General features: G+C 35.8%; 1 protein-coding gene and 1 pseudogene across 1 annotated transcript; one reads left to right on the forward strand and one right to left on the reverse strand.

The window, feature by feature from the left end:
* The first annotated feature begins 4,644 nt into the window (after positions 1 to 4,644).
* LOC107686484 (PR domain zinc finger protein 8-like) lies at positions 4,645 to 7,247 on the forward strand (annotated as a pseudogene).
* Positions 7,248 to 8,184: 937 nt separating this feature from the next.
* On the reverse strand, positions 8,185 to 19,521 carry LOC107686427 (ras-GEF domain-containing family member 1B-B). The gene is made up of 14 exons (XM_016483411.1): positions 19,216 to 19,521; positions 15,600 to 15,789; positions 15,386 to 15,508; positions 13,533 to 13,670; positions 12,939 to 13,163; positions 12,126 to 12,200; positions 11,913 to 12,005; positions 11,516 to 11,618; positions 11,304 to 11,383; positions 10,582 to 10,677; positions 10,385 to 10,480; positions 10,178 to 10,301; positions 8,682 to 8,754; positions 8,185 to 8,557 (listed from the first exon to the last, which is right to left on the reverse strand). Exons 2-14 carry the CDS (start codon positions 15,780 to 15,782, stop codon positions 8,536 to 8,538), a joined length of 1,431 nt encoding a protein of 476 aa, XP_016338897.1. The 5' UTR covers positions 15,783 to 15,789; positions 19,216 to 19,521; the 3' UTR covers positions 8,185 to 8,535.
* Positions 19,522 to 24,406: the final 4,885 nt, after the last annotated feature.

Below are 24,406 nucleotides of genomic sequence, written 5' to 3' on the forward strand. Positions count from 1 at the left end.
GTGTTCTGGATCCAGACTGAAGCTTGTGTAAATCCTAGTTACCTATCTAATATAACACCCAGATTTTTGACTGTAGAGGAAGTAACAGTACACCCGTCTAGTTGCAAATTGTAATCCAAGAGATTCTGTGTACTGTCTTTTGGTCCAATAAGTAATATCTCTGTCTTATCTGAATTTAATAGGAGAAAATTATTGGTCATCCAATCTTTTACATTTTTAACACACTCTGTTAGCTTAAATAATTTAGAAGTTTCATCTGGTCTTGTTGAGATATATAGTTGAGTATCATCATTATAACAGTGGAAACAAATCCCGTATTTTCTAATAATATTACCAAGGCGCAACATGTATATTGAAAATAGCAGAGGACCTAGGACAGATCCTTGTGGCACTCCATATTTTACTGGTGATAACTGAGATGAATCTTTTCCAATAAGTTTTAATTGATTTTTTACCTTTTATGGCCATTTTTACCTTTATAAAGCCCTTTTCTAAAAGTGTGCATCATCTTTTCAGTCAAATTCTTAAAATTAATCAGTCAATTAGAATAATAAGTCATTTAGGCTGTTACCAAGCAAATGAAATCAGTATTGGCAAAATGAATCTTTGCAATGCAGAGAAAACACAGAAGCTGCATTAGAAGTGGCATTTAGATGCATTTACACACTGTTTAATGCAGGACATTAATGTATTTAACCTGCAGTTACAAATGCATTAAAACTGTTTGATATGTTAAACATAAAACAATTTAAATGATAAAAAAAAAAAATGAAAAGATACTTTAAATGTGAAATTAAAACTGCCAGTAGGTAGCAGCAAGTCACTGTTAATAAGTGAGTCATTGCGACTGAACCGAATCATTTAAACAGTTGATTAATTCAGGAACAAAACAGCGTCGCGTTGCTCGGAGACGCAAATTGTTATTATATCTGTTGGCGAAATAGAGCAAAAACAGTCAATATTGTGTCTAAAACGTAAGTGTCTTCATTTTAAATTCTTGTTTATTGAACTGCTGTATAAAATCGACATCGCATTTAAATCATGCTGCTTTTTGGTGGAAAAAACGTCAGTCTTCCTGTGATTCTGATTATATGAAATTATATAAATATATACATTTCTGCCCCCATATCTTGAATTTTGTGATCATTCTAAATGCATTTTAATAAACTGAATCATGCCGTGAAAGAACGCGCACTGGCCCAACCTAGACTTCCTATTGCCTTAGCTAAACTTTAGCTAACTTAAGTTACATGGTAGCGCTCATGAGTCATGGATGTTAGCAAGACAAATTCACTATATTTGTCTTTTGGATAATTAGCTGTAAATTCGAGGCACATGTAGCTTAGTCTTTTGTTAATGACCACTCACCTCCACACCAAGACAAACACAACTGGAAAGGGAGGGAGGGCTATGAAGGTAAAATGACGTCAAAAAGATTTGCATACGCAGGGTAAGAGTTGTGGAAGTGTACATAAGACTGTAAGCGTAGTATGCAAATCTTTTTGACGTCATTCTACCTTCATAGGGCTTCACTTCTCTTCCTGTTATGTGCCGATCAATGTGTGCTATGGTGCTACACTGCTGTGCTGCAGAGACGAGGAGGGAGAAAGGCATTTCCTGACCCGACCTGATATTTGGATTTTTTATTTGTTTGACAGGGAAAGCTGTGTGCAAACAGTAACACACACATGCACACATATATACATGTATTCATTTATTAAAAAAAAAAAAAAAACAGAAAAAGGGGCAATTTCTCTTGAGGAAGAAGAAGGGCAGGTGCTCAAGCCCCCTTTGATGTTGATGTGTGCACATGCCTGGGTGCTGGCCATATAGGTCATTCCTACAACTTTCCAGCTTTGAAACTTTTGAAACGTTTTCAAAAAAGTAACAGGTAAAAACACTTAAAGCCTAAACAAATTGACACAAAATGTCCACCCTGTTACAGGACCTGTAATATAGGCCTACTGCATTGAACTTGAATTAGTTTTTTCATTAATCAAGAGATATCATGCCACCAGATCTTATTTTATCCTAGATTACCCTAGTGAAAAATAAATATACTAAAATGTATTTGAAATACATTTATTTCATGCTAAGTATAGGCTACTACAAATACATTTACATATTTATGTACTTAATAAAAAATACCCTGCAATTGTACTTTTGGTATACTAAACTGATATACTTAAAGTCTGCTAAATTAGAACAACTAATTTTGTACTTGATTCACTTTAATTGTGGTGGAAGTAGTGCTAAGTCCAAAAGATAATACTGAAGAAAATTAGTGCTAAAGTGGAACTATTGCAAGTATACTTCAGGTACACGTTAAATATCATGCAATTAAAGACCGATATCATACAATCCTCATCAATAGTGACATTACAACACATTTTAGGCTTAATATTAAGAAATGTGCATTGTGCACAAGTAGTAGCCTACTCCAAATAAAGTTTTATTATAATTTTTATATCAGTAAGTCTCGAGCGACATGTCAGTGTTAATAGATTTGAACTATACTTAGTATGAAATAAATGTATTTTAAATATATTACTTTTTAGTTTTTTACTAGGGTAGTAATGTGCTTTTCCCCAAAACATTACAATTTCTGTTTACTTTTAAAGTAGAACTTACTTTTTTGAAGAACAAAAAAAATAAGTAGGCTACTTTAATAAAATAATTGTTATCATATTAACATAGTTGTCATCAATTTCAGAATATGCCGATTTTAATATAATTTTAAATTATATTTTAAATTTTATTTTATTATATATTATATAAAAAATATGTTGGCTATGCATGACCACACGACTAAAATCATAAAATAAAATAAAACACAATTGTGAAACAGTATTAAATACTTTAGAAAGCTCCAAATATATTTTTTAAATGGCACATCCAAAATTATAGGTCAAAAACTATATAAGTTCATTTTGAAAATTAACCACAAAAATGCTTTTAAATAATGTAAATATGCAATTATCGTTAGATAACTTTATTTAATTTATTTGTCTGCATGCAAGTGAACACTGCAGTAGTAAATCAAAATGATTTATATGGGTAAAAAATAGTTTTGGACATCTAGGGTAGAGTTTAATTTTCTTTTTAGAAAGCTCACAGACTAGAATATTCAGTTGAAATTTAAATTTATAAATGCCATAACTTGTGGATTTAAAAGGCAGTGTATTGCAGAAAAGTCACTGTAGTAGACAGACAGATAGACAGACAGATATACAGACAGACAGATAGATAGATAGATAGATAGATAGATAGATAGATAGATAGATAGATAGATAGATAGATAGATAGATAGATAGATAGATAGATAGATAGATAGATAGATAGATAGATAGATAGATAGATAGATAGATAGATAGATAGATAGATAGATAGATAGATAGATAGATAGATAGATAGATAGATAGATAGATAGATAGATAGATAGATAGATAGATAGATAGATAGATAGATAGATAGATAGATAGATAGATAGATAGATAGATAGATAGATAGATAGATAGATAGATAGATAGATAGATAGATAGATAGATAGATAGATAGATAGATAGATAGATAGATAGATAGATAGATAGATAGATAGATAGATAGATAGATAGATAGATAGATAGATAGATAGATAGATAGATAGATAGATAGATAGATAGATAGATAGATAGATAGATAGATAGATAGATAGATAGATAGATAGATAGATAGATAGATAGATAGATAGATAGATAGATAGATAGATAGATAGATAGATAGATAGATAGATAGATAGATAGATAGATAGATAGATAGATAGATAGATAGATAGATAGATAGATAGATAGATAGATAGATAGATAGATAGATAGATAGATAGATAGATAGATAGATAGATAGATAGATAGATAGATAGATAGATAGATAGATAGATAGATAGATAGATAGATAGATAGATAGATAGATAGATAGATAGATAGATAGATAGATAGATAGATAGATAGATAGATAGATAGATAGATAGATAGATAGATAGATAGATAGATAGATAGATAGATAGATAGATAGATAGATAGATAGATAGATAGATAGATAGATAGATAGATAGATAGATAGATAGATAGATAGATAGATAGATAGATAGATAGATAGATAGATAGATAGATAGATAGATAGATAGATAGATAGATAGATAGATAGATAGATAGATAGATGATAGATGGATGGGTGGATGGATAGATGATAGATAGATAGATAGATAGATAGACAGACAGACAGACAGATAGATAGATGATAGATAGATAGATGGCCTGTGTGTGAAGGCTCATAATAGCCTGCAGTCATAACACAAGTCAGTGATGCTTCACGCCTGAACGCACTGCTGTTAGTTAATATGACAGTAATGAGCTCATCTCAGCGATGTCAGGTTCGATGTTTGAGCCAAATATCAGTGCTCAGGAATCAGCCACACATATCCACGATTAGCGACACTGACCCAGAACGACTCATATTAGAGATAGGAGCAGGACAGGTCAGGCGGGTCGGGGGCGGAGTCTCGTCATTGTTTCCCGCAGATAAATGATTGCGTTCATAATTTAAGAATCATAGCTCAGAGCATCCATATCAGGACTCACTCCAAGACACCGACTCAGCTGAGAGGGTTTTATATGCTTGAGATTAAAATGGTAAGCTGCGTTTATGGTGATAATTAAAACTCTTTATAAAAATACAGAAAGTGAATTTGATTTTCAGATTGTTGTCTCAGGGTCCAGAGGAAAGCGCACGTTTTGTGAGCAGCATCAGCATCTCTCGAGCCGTGCCTGCAGGAGCTGTGCTCGGTGCATGTGCTCTGACACACACCTCCCTCTGTGACAGCATCGCGCTCCTCGCCTGCAAGTGCGCGGACAGACGAGAGACCGCCTATGTGCTGCAGGTAAGTTAAATAAGTAATAAATGACTTATAGACCGGGGCTGGTTGTCAGGCTTATACGCAGTGAATATTTATTAGAATGAACCTTAATTTCTGTGCGTGTGTGTGTATATAGGACATATACTTTAAGGTCTTATAAAGAATCTATTGAGATTTTCACCATTATTGCCTACAGGAAAAATAGTATGAACAAGCAGAAACAAGTATTTTTGGGAATTGCAGTTATATATAAAATAAACAAACACATATCAAGCACATGTGACAACTTCCCCCGACCTGACATTAATAAAACATACTATTCAAATAAATTCTTCCTGTATTTTATAAGTAGCGCTAATCTAAATGTATGTCATGTTAACCCAGCTATTGCAAAAATGTAATATGAAATTTTACTTTCAATGTAAGATACAAACAGCATACAAATACACTGCTAGAGAAAATCCGAATTTGTGTAAAAGCAATTTTACAAAGGTATAGTCTTTGTGGCCACTTCACCATTTGACAGCTGTATACCTCCAATCTTGGCTATTATGAATTGTACAAATGTATTAATTTTCAGATATTAAGGACATGTTCTTTTGCATTGTTCAGATGGACCCATCAGTGTTAAGCAAATATCTGCAGATGATTCAGTCAGCCAGGAATGCAGAGGAGCAAAATCTAGAGGCATATATGAAGAACAGGCATCTGGTTTTCAGAGCCATAAAGGATATTCCTGAAAACACAGAGCTTTTAGTTTGGTATGGGAGAGATCTAGCCAAACTGCTTGGCCTCAGCACAGAGCAAAAGAACACAAAAGGTTTGAATGCATTATATATTTATGACCACATTATATTAAATGCAGTGTTTAAGAATGAATAAATCAGTTAAGTGAATAATTCAATGACTCACTAAGACAGCCACTTGTTTTGTTCATGAATGCATCAGTGTGTTTGAACAAATTGGCTGAATGAATGATTCAGTGAATCACCCATACATGTTTCATTACCAAATGAATCAGTGTTTTTGAAATGTATTTAAAATAGTAGGCCTTTATCAATTATATTAAAAGCTGTTGTTGTTATTTTTATTTGAAACGGTAAAACAAGTGTTAGACCCATTTTAGGAAATTGTAATTACATATTTAAAAATGCAAATAAATAAAAAACAAAAAATAAAGCACATGAATCTGTTGAATGGTGATTCAATGATTCACTCATGTTTGTTTCATTCTTGATTTTAAATCACTCAAAAATGAATGAATCAGTGTTTTGGAACGAAACTGTTAAATGAATGATTCAATGACTTTAGACCACCTACTGCCAATACATAAATGTTTCACTGTAATATAAAATGACTTTTTATTTGATTTCTCTTTTAGGTTTAATTTGCTCTGAATGCAAACAGTGTTTTCTCTTTGAATTCCCTCTGTTGGCACACAAGAGATTTTTCTGCATAAAGAAACCTACAAGTTTCTTGAAGAAAATCACCATCCCAGAAATTCATAGTAGCAAACCTGCCACAAACTTCCACAATTTAGCACGAGAGCTGGAGAACTGCAGGAAAAATCGTCCCACAGATGCAAAGAGCCCTAAAAGAAGACGTTCTCTTGAATCAGACACAGACGAGAGTGATGGCGAACCGTCATCTTTTGACACCCATGGAGACGAAAAGGTATTAGTGAAAAGGTTTTGTGTTAAAGGAGTGAATAGATGTTCCTGGGCGTCCTCCAGTGAAAAGTCTTCCAGCAAGGGCCAAAATTCTCCATGCAGCCAACCACAATACCATGACAACTGCACAACAGACCCAGACAACCAGGATGTGAAATCTAGTACAATAGTGACAAAGTCTGCGATCACCAGTAGAGTGTCAAACGATATTCAAGGTGACAAGAACAAGAAAAGCGCGTTCACGCGACCTCCTCCTCATATCCCGCTGATGTCAACCAGTCTTACCAACAACCTCATCACTAACCGGACATCTATCCTCCCACTCAACTTCCACAGCTCTGCTTTCCTAAACACGGATCTTCCAAAACATTTGGCTCTTCTTTCCAAAGATGCAATCCTTTGGCCCAAGACCTCCCATCTGCTGCATCCACACACTAATCGTCTGCAGTCGCTACTGACCCCGTCTCTGTCTTCTCTTGGTCTACCTTTCCAGAACTGGTGCGCTAAATGTAACATTTCTTTCCATTTGACATCAGACCTGGTGCAACACATGAGGTCCCACCATAAGAGAGCGCTGTCAGATGAGAGACAGTCGAGGCACAGGGACCAGAGGCTGAAGTGCCTGATATGTAAGGAAACATTCAGAGCGTCATCACCTGTCACGTCACATGACCTCTCATACATAAGCTTATATATAAAAAAGATAGTTCTAGGAAGTGTTGAACTATTTGAGACACTATCTAAATAAGCATTTTAAAATGTGTAAAATCTTAAAAAATACTAATGTATATTGTCATTCTCAAATTTATTTGTAATTCTCATAAACATTGTTACATACTTTTACATGAATCAATGCCAATACTGTCTTCAGGGAATGTGGAGAGGCATCACTTTCTAAGCATAAAAGTTAGCATTTAAGATTTAGATTTATTAGGTATTTCTTTTATATTAAATAAATATTTGAGAAAGCGTATTCAGGTCAATCTGACAAAATTAGGCCAAATAATTTGGAAAATTTTTTCAAATCCTGTTTTTGTTGGTTTATGACACGCTGTATTTTACTTGCGGTGCCACTTTGTAATGCACTATATATAAAAAAAAAAAAGAAATAAAAATAAATAAATGCCATTTGAAAACATCAATTATTTGTGCTGTCAGAAAACTACTTGATGTCATCACTGTTTTGTTTAAAACAATTTTATTGTCCCTTTTATTACACAAGTATAAATATATACACATTTTTTTGTAAATATTTGTATGATTTAACCAATAGCTTTTTAACTGTATAACAGCATTAAAATGTACATTATCATATTTCTATTTTTTTTGTGAACAGATTGGATTCATTTAAATGGTTCAAAATTTTATCTAAAGTTGATCTAAATTGGTCACCACGTTGTGGTATCAACACTAGTTTGGACACCAGGTGGCGCAAGAGTACTTGTTTATTTGCTGTCAAGCTCTGCATATCACAAACTATAAACAGAACACAGAAATTAAAAAAAATAAAATAACTGTACTGTACAAATGACAAAGTTTTTAAGAGGTGAAAAAACGAGTGACTACTCAAAAATCAGCTTAATTCAGAGATCCTTTATAGGGAAACATACACTGACCACATGAAACTATAATACACAAAAATATATTTTAATATTGTAACAAATATGTTCAGTACACAAACTATTAATACCACTCACCAAAAGCAAAAAACAAAATGTAATAGTAGAACAGGTCAACCAGCGACATGCTCTTAATTCACCCAGGAGATCTATAGCATATTTATAACACATTTCATTAAGCTTCTTGAGGTAAATGACATGAGGATGTTTCCTTTAGCATAGTGTTACTGTCACAATGAGAATCCAGCCTCAATTTCACCAATGAAACAACAGAAAAGTGTAATGATTACAAAAGTCCTTCAAAGTATTCAGTGCCATCAGTCCTTGTGTTAGGACACGATCCCAAATTCACCGTTCACATTCTACTGAGGGACGACCTACAGCAATGAGAAACAAACAGCATATGAAATCGAGTGAGCGTATACAGTAGTGGCAAGTCATTGTTGTTTAAAATGTACAACTTAATGTCTTAAACAAGGGTTTTCAAAAAAGCATTCAGACCTGAGTGAACGGCGCATGTCTCTCTCCAGATTGTTTTCAGGACCTTCACTCTCATATGAAGTGAGCTGGAGCTCTGAAACACAACAAATACATTTATTCCACAAACCCCATTAATTCACCCAAAACCACTAGAAATACTGGCAACAATTTATTGTAACGTGACAGTTACAAGTACTTGTTATAGTGATAACAGGAAATTATGCACAATTACAAGCAACTAACCGTAAACCAAACCCTGTAGCAAGTACTAGAGCTGTCAAAAAAAGAATTGGAATATTCGTCGATAAAACGAATATAAAAAAATAAAAATCCACATTCGAATGTAAAAACGTTGCATTCGAATTTTAGGTGTGCGTTAAGGAGGCAGCCTTTAAGCCGCGGTCACACTACACTTTTCGTTCCATTGACTTCCATTCATACGCATGCGTCGGACCCGAAACGCAAGCCCGTGTGAAAAGTTTTCGCATTTTGCTGCGTTCAAAATTTCAAGTTTGGTGAAGTCTGGCCTGCGAATTCGCATGCTCAAAGTGTAGCGTGACCGCGGCTTTTTTATCAGTGGCGCACGAGATGCGATGACGATGCAAGTGTCATTGCATTTTAATGTTTTTGTTAGCCTATCCAGTTAAAGCCACTGGATGCGGCGCTGCTGCATTGTTAATTACAAATATTGCAGGAAAAGAGAACATCAATGCAGAGAAGATATTGTTTATGTCAAAACTGAAACCAAGCCCTTCACACAGAATGCATATTTCGTGCATTTTATAGAGCGACATCTATCACCGTTGCACTCGCGTCTCGCACAAAAGAGCCGCATGTTTAGAAAGCCATGTAAAATTAATGCAAGTTCAACTTTGAAAAAACACCTCAAGACTTTATGGCGGGGGTTTTTTCCCCATCCCACTGTGACTCGTGTTTTTAAAATGAAAAATGTACTCTGTGTGATTGGCTTTCTGCCCTTTGTATTAAACTATGAATACATACATGATGCTGTTTTGTTTATAGTTGTTTAAGCAACTTAAATATAATTGGTTTATAAACATTATTTTAAACATTATGCACTTTTTTCACAGATAGTCATTTCATCTTATGCTTTGAATAAATGTGCATTAGTAATATTTTGCTCGATGCGCCCTCAGGAGAGAAGCCAAAAGCTTTTCTTCACCCTAACTGGAATTATGCATTTTAAATTCGAATATAATTCGAATTTTGATAACATTTAAGTACAAAATTCAAATTGAGTTTTTCAGCCATTTTGACAGCCCTAGTAAGTACATGTAGATAATTAATATTACTCAATACTTATTTGTAATTACACTTTATTGATGTTACCTTACAATAAAGATGAAATATTTACTAAATTAACAAGTATTTATTACAGAAATAGGTGACATCATTGTATTATTTGAATAGTGATTGGTCCTTTCTTTTTGCAAAACACCTACAGCCATTTCACTATCTATTTTTTTAAGTGTAAGTAGAAAGCAGCGACGGCTCACCATCTTCACTGAACACTGGTGTGCTGATGAGATACTGCAGGGTTTTCCTGTCCCTCTCAAAAGGACAGATCACCTGCCTCCAGGACAGAAACTCGCTCACTTGCTTGGCCAACTCCCAAAATTTCTGTAAGACGAGTAAAGAAAAGCTTTTAAAGCGACTAGATAACCAAGTGATATAATATTATAGAGTGTTAAATGTCAATTTACCTCAAAATTGATGTGGCCGTTAGGCAATCTGTTGACACAGCCTTCATTCAGGAAGTAGATATCCTTTATGAACAAGCTGAAGAACGGAATAACAATCTGAAAGACAAGAACGGTGAATTCATAATAAATTCACACGCAAATCTTAAGTGTGTTACAATTAAAGTTTTGTATAAAATTACAAAATTGTACAAAATTACCATTTCTTGGCTTGTGTGTGCTGTACTAGACCTCTGAGTTGCTCCCCGCAATGCAGTGCGGTAGCTGTAGAAGTTGCTAGATGGGTCCATTTGGTGCTAAAATACCAAAACAAACAGCAAAATTAACTGTGTGCATAGAAAAACAAGCATAGTTTAAAACATCCATATACAGTGTCAGTCTAAAAGTCTGAGACTACTAGTAAGACGACTACAATTTTAAATTTTTCCTAATGTAATTCCATTTCAAATAAACATTTTTGCAAATCACAATGTCATTGTGACAAATTTGCTTATTTGTATGGTGACAGAAAAATGGGGCACATCATTTTCTCAATGTTTGTTTAAAAAAAAAAAAAAACAATGTTGTGTATTTCCAAGTTTAAATTATACAGTGGTTTCGCAAATCTAATTATTTACGTCAGTAGATTACAAAGTCAATGAAAAGATGTGAATTTGCACGGGCGACAAATTGGGCGTCTTCCACGCAAGTAAAAAATGTTCAACTTCAGCGGAAAATTCGCATAACACGGTGTCGCGCAAACCAATCAGCAAAGAACTTATTGACACGTCCGGTTGTATCGGAATTATTTTTCCACAAGTGACGCAAAAAACATCGTTCGATTAAACTAGTGAGTAACCCGATGCAAAAATTCGCTTTACGTTAGGTGTGCAGACACCATTAGACTGTTGGACCCCACTGCATATCTTTCTCTCTTCCTTACCACCAGGATGTCAAACTTGTCTGTGTTGACTTTATTCCAGGTTTTCTTCAGTCTGGATACAGGGTTCATGTTCATCCCAGCTACACAGTAAAACATTGTTAATAATGGGAAATCACTTCAATGCAAATCAAGACTATGGCTAAGAAACTGCATTTTCAACGTTGCATTTTAAAATTCATAGTTAACGACAATATAATTCAATGTGTACTCACTAATAATGGCCATTAATGAGTTGAAGTTGCCGATGTTGAAGCATTCCTGTGCCACGTCTATGAAGAACTCCAGCACTCTTGCTCGGTGTTTCTTCTTCACCGGCTGAAGACAAACCAGCAGAGGGTAGCATAGTGTCAGTGATTGCAAATCATACGCGGTTACATACAGCAGTGTTCTCAATAGGTTTTGCTTCAGGAAGCAGATTTTACATTAGAAATAAAGTAGCAAACCACCACCTTCGGATTTTTCAAAAGTAACAGAATGAACTGCATAGGCTCAGAATTATACAAGTGACAGAGCAGTTACACAACCTTTGACGTCAACAACAACAGATAAGATTTTTGCCTGCTAGCACTGCTTTGCTTTATTCCCAAAATAGATGAAAGGTGTGCTCACCATGCAAATTTCTGTGGCTATCAGGTAGCTCAGTCTGTTGAACCATTCAACGTAAGCCTCCAGGTTACTCACTTTTCTTTTGCTGAAGAAACTCTGAGGGACAAATGTTCAACTGTCATTGAAATAGTCAAGCTGCTTCTTTATCTGTGGCCATTCGGTTTCCATTTACAGTGTCTTACGTAATCTTTAACTACAGCTGTGTGACCGGCTTACCTTATGGTTGTCCGAGGGTCTTTTCTGAGCAAACGCTTGAACGAATTCTTCAGGGCCAATATAACTGAGTCGCTCCTAGAAAACATGAGAGCAGGCTTAAAGAAGCAGTTTATCTGGTAATAAAATTTTTCTGAAAACTTACTCTCAGGTTGTCAATGTAGATGATCTTATTTCTTCTCCAGTACATATTTGGAGAAATTTAGCATTACATGACTTGCCCACCAATGGATCCTTTGCAGTGAATGGGTGCCGTCAGAATGAGAGTCCAAACAGCTGATAAAAACATCACAATAATCCACACCACTCCAGTCCATCAGTTAACATCTTGTGCACGGAAAAGTTACCTGTTTGAAGGAAACAAATCCATCATTAGGATGTTTTTAACTTTAAATCATTGCTTCTGGCTAAAATACAAGTCCTCGATCCATAATATTGCTTCTGAATCAGGAGAGAAATATGCAGTTACAACACCTTAATGATGGATTTGTTTCTTACAAACACGCAGCTTTTCACTTTCACAAGACATTAATTGATGGAGTGGTGTGGATTTCTTGTGAATTATTGTGATGTTGTTATCAGCTGTTTGGACTCTCATTCTGACGGCACCCATTCACTGCAGAGGATCCATTGGTGGGCAAGTGACAATGCTACATTTCTCCAAATCTGTTCCCATGAAGAAACAAACTCATCTACATGTTGGATGGCCTGAGGGTGAGTAATTTTTAGCAAAATGTTAATTTTTTGGTGAACTATTATAAAATCGCAGAACATCAATACTGACAGCCAATCAGATTGAACCTTGCCATCACTCACCATCTCAATGTGCGTCAGCTGTTGGGCGAAGACGAAAGGGTCATCGCACAGGTTCAAAACGCACTCTTCTCTGCGTACTAACTGCTGCTTGGACTTGAGTGCGAGTGGCCTGTCCATGGCGGCGGCGGCGGCGCTGGATGTCGCCAGAGACTCTTCGTACTGTCCGAGGGTGGTCAGCTTGCGTAAGAGGCGCTGAATGAGTCTCTGCATGGCCCTCCGTGACAGCTAGTCAAAAACAACACAACCATTTCCTACGTCAGCATTATAATATCCATTCATGTCTGTAGCCAAAAATAACATTTGGTAACTGTAAGCTGTTGTGTTGTTGATATCACAGCTTGAGCAAAAATTAAATACGTCAGAGGGCTTAGAGCCAAACAGCGTACATGCAAATCCAACACATTTGCATTTGGCTTCAAATCCATGTCATGTTGTTGTCCTATATATCGATATATCCATACAAAAGCGGTTTTGAATTTAGCCATATGTCAGTATTTATTTATTCAAGATTCAACTTAGTTAAAAAACAAACAATAACATGATGCAATCATGATATTTCTGCTAGATCATCAGGAAGGCATCATCTCTGCTGACCTCATCTCCAAAGGCAAGACGATGGGTCATCTCTTTAAGGCTGCGCATCATGCGCTCATCCCTGAAGTCGTACGGAAAGGTCTCCGTCCATTCTGTGAGCAGCTGCACGATTTTCGGTGCTATTTCCCGTATTCTTTTCTGTTGAATAAAGCAAGACAATTTAGCACTGAATCATCTACAGTTTGCTATAAGATAGTTGCTATTGGGTACAACTATTAGTAACTAATAGCGATTAGCTACTAAAAAATGTGTTTACTAAAACCTGACATTTTCAAGTACAGTTTTTTAGTAAAGTGAATTGTTTAAACTGGCCATTAATAATTAATTTAATGCACAAAGAAAAAAAACACACTGAATGAATGAATGAATGAATGAATGAATGAATGAATGAATGAATGAATGAACTTGAGGGGCAGTTATATATATATAAATAAATAATGCATCAACATTTCTAGCATGCCTTGGGGTAAAGATCCTCACAAAGGTTACATTTTTGAGTTACTTTCTGGTGTCTAAAGTAGATTTTGTCTTGCCTAAGATACCATAGGGAACGTATTTAAATGATTCAAGAAATGAATTTAAAATAATAATTGATGCATACTGAAACAAAATGGAAAAATGTTAGATTAAAGGGGTCATATGATGCGATTTCAAGTTTTCCTTTCTCTTTGGAGTGTTACAAGCTGATTGTACATAGATAAGATCCCTGAAGTTGCAAAGACTAAAGTCTCAAAACCAAAGAGATATTCTTTATCAAAGTTAAGACTCTGCGAGACAGAGTGCGAGACAGAGTGCGAGACAGAGTGCGAGACAGAGAGCGAGACAGAGAGCGAGACAGAGAGCGAGACAGAGAGCGAGACAGAGAGCGAGACAGAGAGCGAGAGACAGAGCGAGAGACAGAGCGAGAGACAGAGCGAGAGAGAGAGCGAGAGAGAGAGCGAGAGAGAGAGCGAGAGTGTGCGCAAGCGAGAGAGAGCGAGAGAGATAGAGCGCGAGAGAGAGAGCGAGACAGAGTGCGAGACAGAGTGCGAGACAGAGTGCGAGACAGAGTAAACCAAAAGAACTTGTAGGGATAATTCACCTAAAAATGAAAATTCTGTCATCATTTTTTACTCTCATGTTGTTCCAAACCTGTATGAGTTTCTTTCTTCTGCTGAACACATAAGATACTTTAAAGAATGTTGGTAACCAAACAGTTGCTGGTACCCATAGACTTCCATAGTATGAAAAAATATATATATAACGGAAATTAATGGGAACAGCAATAATTTGGTTACCAAAATTCTTTAAAGTATTTTCCTACGTGTTCAACAGAAGACAAAAACTCATACAGGTTTGTAACAATCTGAGGCCGAGTATGTGATGACAGAATATTTTTGGGTGAACTATCCCTTTAATGTATTTTCTATGAACCCAAAGTTTCAAACCCCTAATGGGAGTGATTTATTTTTGATGTGTTGTGTGTCACATGGTGTTTGCGGACAATTTGGCATATTAAAATATATTGATACATGAGTTGTCACACAGGTGTGTGTATCGGCCATTTTAAAAAGGATTCAAACGTGGCTACAATCATTTTATTATGTATGACTCTTTTGAATCTTTTGTTCAAGTGTTACATAATATGAATGTGTTTTTGCACTCATGCCAGATTTATTCAGTCATTTGTTATGAATAATCTTATCTTTTGGTTTGCATCCATCGAATACCTTTCACTGGCAAAGTCTGATTAATTCACTGGATTATCCAAAAACAGACATTACCAAATGGTTATGCAATACATCCGGGTTATATTTCCAGAGAAGGTAACATTGTTGTGATGTAAAATGACTCATTTGGTGATATAAGATTACCTTATCTGTCTGTGGGTCACCAACCCTGTGATGGTCCACACAGAGGTAACAAACACGAGACATGAGCTCAAACGGATGCAGGAAGAGACGGGAACTTAGCAGGAAAGTGAAAATGTATGATCTCTGAAAAATGACAGGAAAAACTAAAGCGTCAGTCAAACGTTGACATTTACCATGCAACTAATAATTATCACAGCAAAGGCTGTATACTTACATCAGGGTAATAGTCCACAGTCGGGACTAAGAGCTGTATCAGGGCTTCCAGAGAGCCAGACACAAGCTTATTATCACGGTAGTGCAGACCCCCATAGTTCTCCTCCACAGGCTGGCGGTGACTATGGCTGTTGCTGTAAGTACTAGGGTTGAATTTGCTTGAATATGGAGTTGTCTGTGGCATTTTGGACCTGTGGATGAAAATATTAGTCAGCCAGTAAGAAAGCTGCATAGCAGCATCCCTCTGAAACGATGTGTGAAATGAACACCCACCACCAGATGAACACGGCTACATGCAAGCAGTCTGTATTTTGCTTATCTACCAGTCAAACTGCCTTGATTGATGCGATTTGACAAGAAGTTGTGTTTAGAAACAAATACATGCTTGAAGAAACTTATTTGAATTTTTTTACTTGCCCTGCCAATATTTCCACCGAATGATTCATAGATTAAATGTAATATTTTAATGTCCCAGAAGAGTGTTTTTATTAAACATTTAGCTGTCAGTTTAAAATAAGTAAATAAGACACCATGATGGGGATAAACTTATAAACACGCATTTATTTTTCTTTTCCAATCTACTGTAACTTATGCATATGAATTTCAACTTCAATATTAGCAAAACCTCATTATAGAAAACCATGTTTATTAACCTGTTAACTGTCACTGGCCAAACGGTGGGCCCATTAACCCATCTAATCTAAACAAATTGTATATCATTGGAAAGCTCAGTTCATATTTGGTGATTTTTCTTCTCAGTTTCCTAATTATAGCTTGTTTGACTTCAATAATATGCAAAGTGCTTTCTTTAAAAAGAGACCAAACTTCTAACCATTCAAGATTTACAGATTTCAGTTGGAAATGTTATTATCAGGTTTATGCTGAAACAGTTGGACAGTTAACAGGTTAAGTTTAGTTAGTTGTAAAGGAACACATACTTTGTCAACATAAGCTAGTTAGTACAAAACAGCACCAACAGGGCAAAGTTACAAAAGTGCCTCAGATTTACAATGCAAAAATGTAAAAGTGTCAGTGAGAAAACACAATGGATGCAGCGTCTGTATAAATGGTAAATCTGCTCAAATATATATGTTTAAATTTACAATAAAATTAGGTTGCATGAACAAAATACCATAGTGTACAATTATACTAGAATATAATAATTCAATTTACAGCACCTTTGCGTCAACTGAATAAAAACAAAACAAAAACACACCCAATGCGCATTCTTTATTCATGATTTTATGGATATAGAGTTAAAAAAAATTATGCAGAAAAGGTATCTTGCCATCTTGCTCCAAGTGAAGTGACTTGAATGCACCTGACGTAGTACTTAGTTACAACTTCCCAACTCGTAAATGTGAACTTCCCAGGAGGAACTGAACAGTTACTTATCAGTGAATGCTGACTGACGCTATAATAATTTGTGCAATGCAAAAGAAGTTCAGTTCTGATATTTTAAAGCTATTCAAATTGGGAGAAAACAAACTAACAAAATGCAAAAAGGCATTTACTAATCACAGTGGATGGAGGTCAGAAGAAAAGTTAATTTCCCTCCTGCTCTGCAATCTCTAAAGCTCCTGTAAACTGGGTGTACTCTTAGCTCTAAACACTGTTATTGGATTAAGGAAGAGTCTTGTGGTCAAGCAGGTTTAATGGCAGGAGTCTTTTCTTGAACCACTGATCTCCTTTACTGAGTTCAGTGCATCCTATACGACAGACCTACTGTTCTGCTCCATTTCATAGAAAACACAGTCCCGAGGGATGAGCTGCTCATTTGCGAGATAAAAGCCGACGTGCTTGTGGTTAAAAGCAAACGTTCCAAATTCTGAACGTACCCAAAAACAACTAATTTGACTGGCAACGATGTTTCTATGACAACAGTGACTCACTGACCAACCACGTTACGTGCTAATCTTCCCTTTCGAACGAGTCTCGTGATTTTCCTTGTCGCTTATTCATCAATCATTAAAGGGATATTTCACACACAAATTATAACCCTGTCATCATTTACTCATCCTCAGTGTTGGGGAAAGTTACGTTTAAAAGTAATGCATTACAATATTGCATTACTCCATTAAAAAGTAACTAATTACGTTACTTAGTTACTTTTTTATGGAAAGTAATGCGTTACGTTACTTTTGCGCTACTTTTTAAATCTGGACAGGGCTTACTTGTTTGTTTTTAAAATAAAAAAAAAAAGTTATATTTTTGGCAAATATAAAAGCCTTTTCACACCAAAAGTGAAATGAATAAGCCTCAGGCTGAAGGGAAAGTCAATTTACGTCCGTACAGTAGAATGCAAAAGAATAAATTTCAACACACTTCAGCAATATAAAAATACACACAAATGTTTGTCTAGAGTAATTTGTGCTTATTAGTACGGTTGAACTGGATGATCGAAGGTCAGAAGCAAAGACATTGGTTAATAGAATGGGATTAAATAAATGAAGCATATTTGTGTTGTTTAACATTTAATTATTGCAGGTTTGCGTCATATTCGGAGTTGCATTATTTTTATTCATTTTGAGAAATACTGAATCTGTGTGTTTTTTGTGTGTGTGAGATGAATTAATGCATATTCATATTTATTTTATAACTACAGTAACATCTTCTGATTTCTCTCAACATGGGGACAGGAGAGCTGTCAATCAATAAATTGGGAAAAAAAAAAAGTTACTTGCGTTACTTATTTGAAAAAGTAACTCAGATATTCTCTTGTAAATGAAAAAGTAATGCGTTACTTTACTAGTTACTTGAAAAAAGTAATCCGATTACGTAACTTGCATTACTTGTAATGCGTTACCCCCAACACGGTTCATCCTCGTGTTGTTCCAAACCTGTATGACTTTTCTTTCTTGTGTGGAACAGTAAAGGAGATGTTAAGCAGAATGACAGTCTTTCATTGAATGGAAAAATAATAAATGAAAGTGTATGCAAACTGTGGCCGTCAGCACCTAACATTCTGAATTTCTTTTTTGTGGAAAGAAAATCATATATGTTTGGAGCAACAGGAAGTACTCACTATATTATATTTGTGGATGGAGCTCTCCTGTAAATGTGTCGCTTCCCTGGTGAAGCACAGTAAACAACTGCATTGCAAACTTTTCTGGAACAGGTCATATTCAGTGTGACGGTTTACAACAAAAATACACAAAATGCACATACTTCGTGAAAAGGAAGAGATGGTAAACAGTCCGTGTAATTATAACGAGTAACGAATCTGCCCTTCACTAACTAGCACTGACTCATCAGAGCAGACTGAAAATCACAGATGGACGATGTGCAATCACTCTTACACATGTGTGAGCAACACAAATGAAACGAAAACAAGTTCAAACAGACGGATTAAAAAAAAACAAAAAACTCCCTACATCTGAAAAGTGAAACGGTGAAATTAAATATGAACAAGTAAATGTGCAGTAAACTAAATGTCTTTTTGAAGCGAATTGAAAGACTTAATTTTAATACGTGTATTGTTTGAGTGCAAAATTACACATTCAATAAGTACAGAAAATAATTATTAAGCACGAATGGCAGTATGACACGGTCATTTTAAAAGTTTTTTGAAACACAGTGATTTACAACTTTCCACAAAATTAAAAAGGTAAACTTACGAGAAAGTCAACGATATGGATATCCAAGGAAGTCCAACAAAAAGACTCCAGAACGCGTGCGCACCCCAGATCAAGTTGCTTTCTTACAATGAAAGCTCGCTGAGTCTTCTTAGCTTTCTTTTGCGCGCGATACTAATGATCAATTAATTGTTAACGTGGCGCACACGGATACTGTGTGATGGTCGATGGTCTCCATTGTTTTACTAATAATCCTGATCGTGAGCATGAGAGACTAATATCGAATTCCTGTAACACCATTAGAACACAGCATTAAGAAGGAAAACCGGAAAATGCGGCCTCGCCCACAAGGCAAGACTGACCAATCAGAAGCAGGAAGCAACAAATTGAAATTTCCCAGTGATCTTATTGGCCAGCGCGATGTCCATCAATTCCCAAGACGCGCGCAAACCACTGACAAACAAAAACAGTCGGTTGTTTTGAAGGTTCAAGTTTGCTGAAGCTGACCCTTCACTTGTTTTTATTTTCCAGGATACATCAGTATTCGTTCATTTTGGCTCTGTGAATCGCTATAATCTATACACAGGATGTAGTATTATGTAATTTAGAGCATATAAACTAAGGCAAGTGATATTCAAATTTAAGGGTGAAGACATTTCTGCGCCACTTGTGTAGGCCTACGCAGTATTCATGAAACAATATACAAACAATACCAAGGAGGCCTACTGCATTACCTGAGATTTTGAAGTGTGCAAAAATCAAGCTTTGCTATCTCATAAGGCCTGAAGAGTCACCAGAAATCCAAAAATAGCACACGGTAAGCGTTATAGGCACCAAGAAAGTAACTTAAATTTAAACACCTGAGGAAATTGTTAGGCAACATAGTGGATGTAATATGTCTGAGAATGTATCTGCCTACATTAGGGGTTGAATGACTTCTGATTTTTTAAAGTCGACATTTATGTGATGAAAGTCGAGTCAAAGTCGACTAGTCGCTGATGACGTCATTAATGAACAAATAATTCTGGGCCTGTTCCATGAAGCCGGTTTAGCTGGCTAGCCAGGTAAGTTTCAGTTTAGTTTGCACCAATCCTGGGTTGTAGGTACCATGAAAGTGGCTTGGCTTTTAGCATTCATTGCCTTAGTAACTTACACTCCACAGCTAACCTGCGCTGGGGCAGGTTATGTTCTGGTTTAGAGAGCTCAAACCCAAATTTGACCAATCAGCTTCAAGCAAAGTGACACATCTCTGACTCAATAAAGCCACTCCCCCAGTTTCTCTTACTCCAAATTAAAGGACGCTACATAGTAAAACATTTATAAAGATAAAATTGTCTGATTTTTAGAGATGATTATTTTTTATATTTTATATTATTTATGTAATAATTATTATACCCTTAATCCATTACACAAGCTAGCTTAGTTTAATAGTAATTATTACGCTTTTATTTTAAATTAATATAAACATATAGATATTATGCAATATAAATAAGTTTTAGAATCAATAGCTTTAAACATGACTACATATGAGCCTAGATTTTAAAGCGTTTTTATACCTATAAATATTATCAACTCTATAAACTAACTTTACAACTTTTACTTGCACTTATATGGCAAGATGTTTTCTTTAAGTTTTCCTCTTTCATGGATAGATCGTTTCATCTTGTAAATGTGTTTAAATTCTTCATATTGTTCAATCTTTTAATCTTTGGTAGTGAATCGCACAGACTCTCTCGAGAGAGAAGTGAATCAAAGTTTCAAGGCATGTGATTGGCTGTTCATTACAGATGTCACACTTTCATGTGCACGTGCTCCTTTAACTCAGGATCAAGCCTGAGTTGACAGAGAAAGTTGATGATCAGCTTCATGGTACCAACAAAGCCGGATTGGACTGGTTTGGTTTTGTCAACAGCTATGGCATATGACTCAGCACTGCCCACATGGCTATTGCTCCTATAACACCTCATTTTTATCAGTTCTTTTGTCTTTGGGTCGTTATATTTCTCACAGATTTCTGCTCGTTCTAAATCAGATACAGATAAAGTAGCACAGTAAAGATTACATTCATATGAATGCATTAGTGAGAGCGATTGCGTGTGTGAATTAATTCTACCTGGCAGCGTCTCTCTACTAGTAGTGACGCTGTGGGATTTAGTTTTTAAGAAATATATGCTTGAACTTTTCAGTTTCTAAGCTATTTTATTGAGAAATCACAGAACAGTGTTGACAATACATTTCCGCGCTGAATGATTTCAGAGTATGCATTTATTTGTCATTTTAACTGTTTGGAAACGGAGCGTAAATGTGGAAGTCCTTCAAAGATTTCTTGTCCTGTTGCGCCCTCTATAGGACCAGCGACTAGTCAGCGTCAAGCTTAGAGCGTCATGGCAGAGCATTGAAGTCGACTAGTCGGTGCAACCCCTAGCCTACATACACAATGTATATAATCAGTGCTCAAGAAATTAGCTCTTTATTTGAATTCCGTATATTCTGAAATTATGAGAATAAAAATAGAGTTTTGCAGTGATGAAATGTTTTAGTCGGCCAACCTGTAAGTTAGCATCGCTTTTGACAAAAACTCAGTAGGATTTTTCCATTGGCTTGTGAATTACTCCAGAAAATAGGCTTTGTGACCAACAAAAGTTTATAATTCTTGCATGTTTTGTTCATCATGATAATCTTCACAAATTAACACAACTATAATGAGTTATGAAGTCTAAAATAAGCTAAATGTGGGCTATAAATAAGCTACACCACGGTCACATGACTTCAACATCACTAAGCTTCCGCCAACTCTTTCAGTCTATATTAAGAAACATTTTCCCTGAAAGTTTGAGTTAGAATAGTTTGCAAGATTGTGATAACAAACACAGCGAAGCTGTGAAAGCAGCGTGATGGTGTTTAGCGTCCCTGACAACCTCCGTGGTTGGATTTTATGTTGTAGAATACAATGTAAAAATACTTTGAGCTTGTGTTAACCACAGCCCTTATTTCAGGCATTTAACTCAAAACTCGTTCAAAAAAACAGTTGACCCAATGGTCTTCAATGCTAACTCGTTAGCGGCATTGGCCTATGAGAATATGCCATCTACAGGTGCATCTCAATAAATTAGAATGTCGTGGAAAAGTTCATTTATTTCAGTAATTCAACTCAAATTGTGAAACTCGTGTATTAAATAAATTCAATGCACACAGACTGAAGTAGTTGAAGTCTTTGGTTCTTTTAATTGTGATGATTTTGGCTCACATTTAACAAAAACCCACCAATTCACTATCTCAACAAATTAGAATACTTCATAAGACCAATAAAAAAAACATTTTTAGTGAATTGTTGGCCTTCTGGAAAGTATGTTCATTTACTGTACATGTACTCAATACTTGGTAGGGGCTCCTTTTGCTTTAATTACTGCCTCAATTCGGCATGGCATGGAGCTTTTCCACGACATTCTAATTTATTGAGATGCACCTGTATGTAAACACAAAGTTATTAATTTCAAACAGGTTTCCAGAAAACTTCCCCAGTCTGCCACTGGTTGGTCAAAAAGATAATCCCGCCCCAAAATGTATGTCATTGGCTGGGCAAATGTTGCTGTGTGCAGTATTCCCATGGTAAACACTAGCTTCCCACTCTTTTTCCAGAATAGCTTATTTTTTATTTCTGTGGGTGTGGTCAGAGTTTTGTGTTATATAAAAGTTGAATAACATCAATGCAGAGGTAGGCAAGTCTCATTTTATAAGTAGGTGGATTTCATTTCGAGCCCGTACCTCTCCAGCTCCACTCAACAAAGTGTCTGTAAGAATAATTCACCCCTGCGAGGCCTTTACTGAATGATGTGCTTCGCCCACACCGTTAAGAGGCACCTAATGGTGAGAGTTTGACTTGAGCTCAGTAACAGTGCTTCAAGCTGTAGCTCGTGTTGTATTCCACCCACGGCACTGAAGTCCTGAAACCTTCTGGCCCCTGCAGGGCTTCAGCTACAGAAGGATGGTGTTATCACATATGATGAACACACATCTTCAGCTTACACCCACAAAGACTCAACCAACAAAGCAGAACCCTTTGGGAACTCCAGTCTCCAAACATGCTGTGATGATGTTGTCCTTTATAGACTGGGGTTACATAACCGGAATCTACGTCAGCACACACTTCACAAGAAAGTTTCCTTTGCTATTTTTTCCTGCCAAACATGCAACAGCAGTGTTGTGACCTTTTAGCTGCATATTAAATTTCCTGCATAAATTAGCATTGTGGCTGGACTATCTCTGGTGAAATTCCTATAACTTTCACAGCAGTATAGTCAAAGCAAGTAATAATAAAATTAAGTTGTGTTCCATCTGCGCTGATAGCCTCGTGGGCAGCGCACCAACATATAGCGCTGTTGTGCTTTGGGCATCCCAAGTTCACATCCCCCTCTCTATCTCCCACTTCGCTTCCTGTCATCATACTGTCCTATCACAAAAATTCCAACAATAAATCTTTAAAAGAAAATATTTAAATTATGTTCCAAATTTGAGGTTGATATATCAAAAATAAGAGCTTTCAGTAAGATTTCGTTTGGGTGCAGTACCAAACGTTTCCACTATGAAATTGATTTTATGCAAACCATGTTTTAAAAAAAAAATGTTTTTATGGAAGCCCATTTCCACTACTGAATAAAAATTTTTTTTAAAAGGTCATTCCAACTTTTTTATCCTTCAATTCTGACTTTTTCTCGCAATTGCAAATTTTCTTTTCACAATTTTGACTTTTTTCGCAATTGCGACTTCTCATAATTCTGACTTTTTCTCACAATTGCGATTTCTTACAATTTTGACTTTTTCTCACAGTCGTGAGGTGTAAATGAGTTGTAAAGTCATAAGTGCATGATATAAAGTCACAATTGCGTGTTATAATTGCGTGTCAGAATTGCAATATAATTGAGAGATATAAACCCACAATTCTGACTTTTTTTCTCAGAATTGTGAGTTTATATCTTACAATTGTGACTTTATTTCTTGTAATTGTGAGTTCACATCTTGCAATTCTGAGAAAAAAATCATAAATCAAAAATCATAATTACCAGAAATAAATATCAGAATTGTGAGATAAAAACTCACAATTACCTTTTTGATTTTTTATTCAGTGGCGGAATCGGGCTTCCATGTTTTTGTGTTTACTTAGCAAGTGCTAAAACTTTTACCAAGTTTCGTACCATTACGATAAAGTAAAAAAGTTCTAACAAACCAAAACAGA

The sequence above is a fragment of the Sinocyclocheilus anshuiensis genome, unplaced genomic scaffold (genome assembly GCF_001515605.1).
Source record: "Sinocyclocheilus anshuiensis isolate Anshui unplaced genomic scaffold, SAMN03320099.WGS_v1.1 scaffold838, whole genome shotgun sequence".
NCBI classification, from domain to species: domain Eukaryota; kingdom Metazoa; phylum Chordata; class Actinopteri; order Cypriniformes; family Cyprinidae; genus Sinocyclocheilus; species Sinocyclocheilus anshuiensis.

Bases quoted from the DNA above. Each gene is read 5' to 3' on its own strand.
- LOC107686427 (XM_016483411.1), bottom strand. From the start codon at position 15,782: ATGCCACAGACAACTCCATATTCAAGCAAATTCAACCCTAGTACTTAC. The intron at 12,201-12,938 runs GTGAGTGATGGC...CATGTTTTCTAG, and splicing joins AGCTGACGCACATTGAGATG to GAGCGACTCAGTTATATTGG. The intron at 10,302-10,384 runs GTAAATTGACAT...CTCGTCTTACAG, and splicing joins ACGGCCACATCAATTTTGAG to AAATTTTGGGAGTTGGCCAA.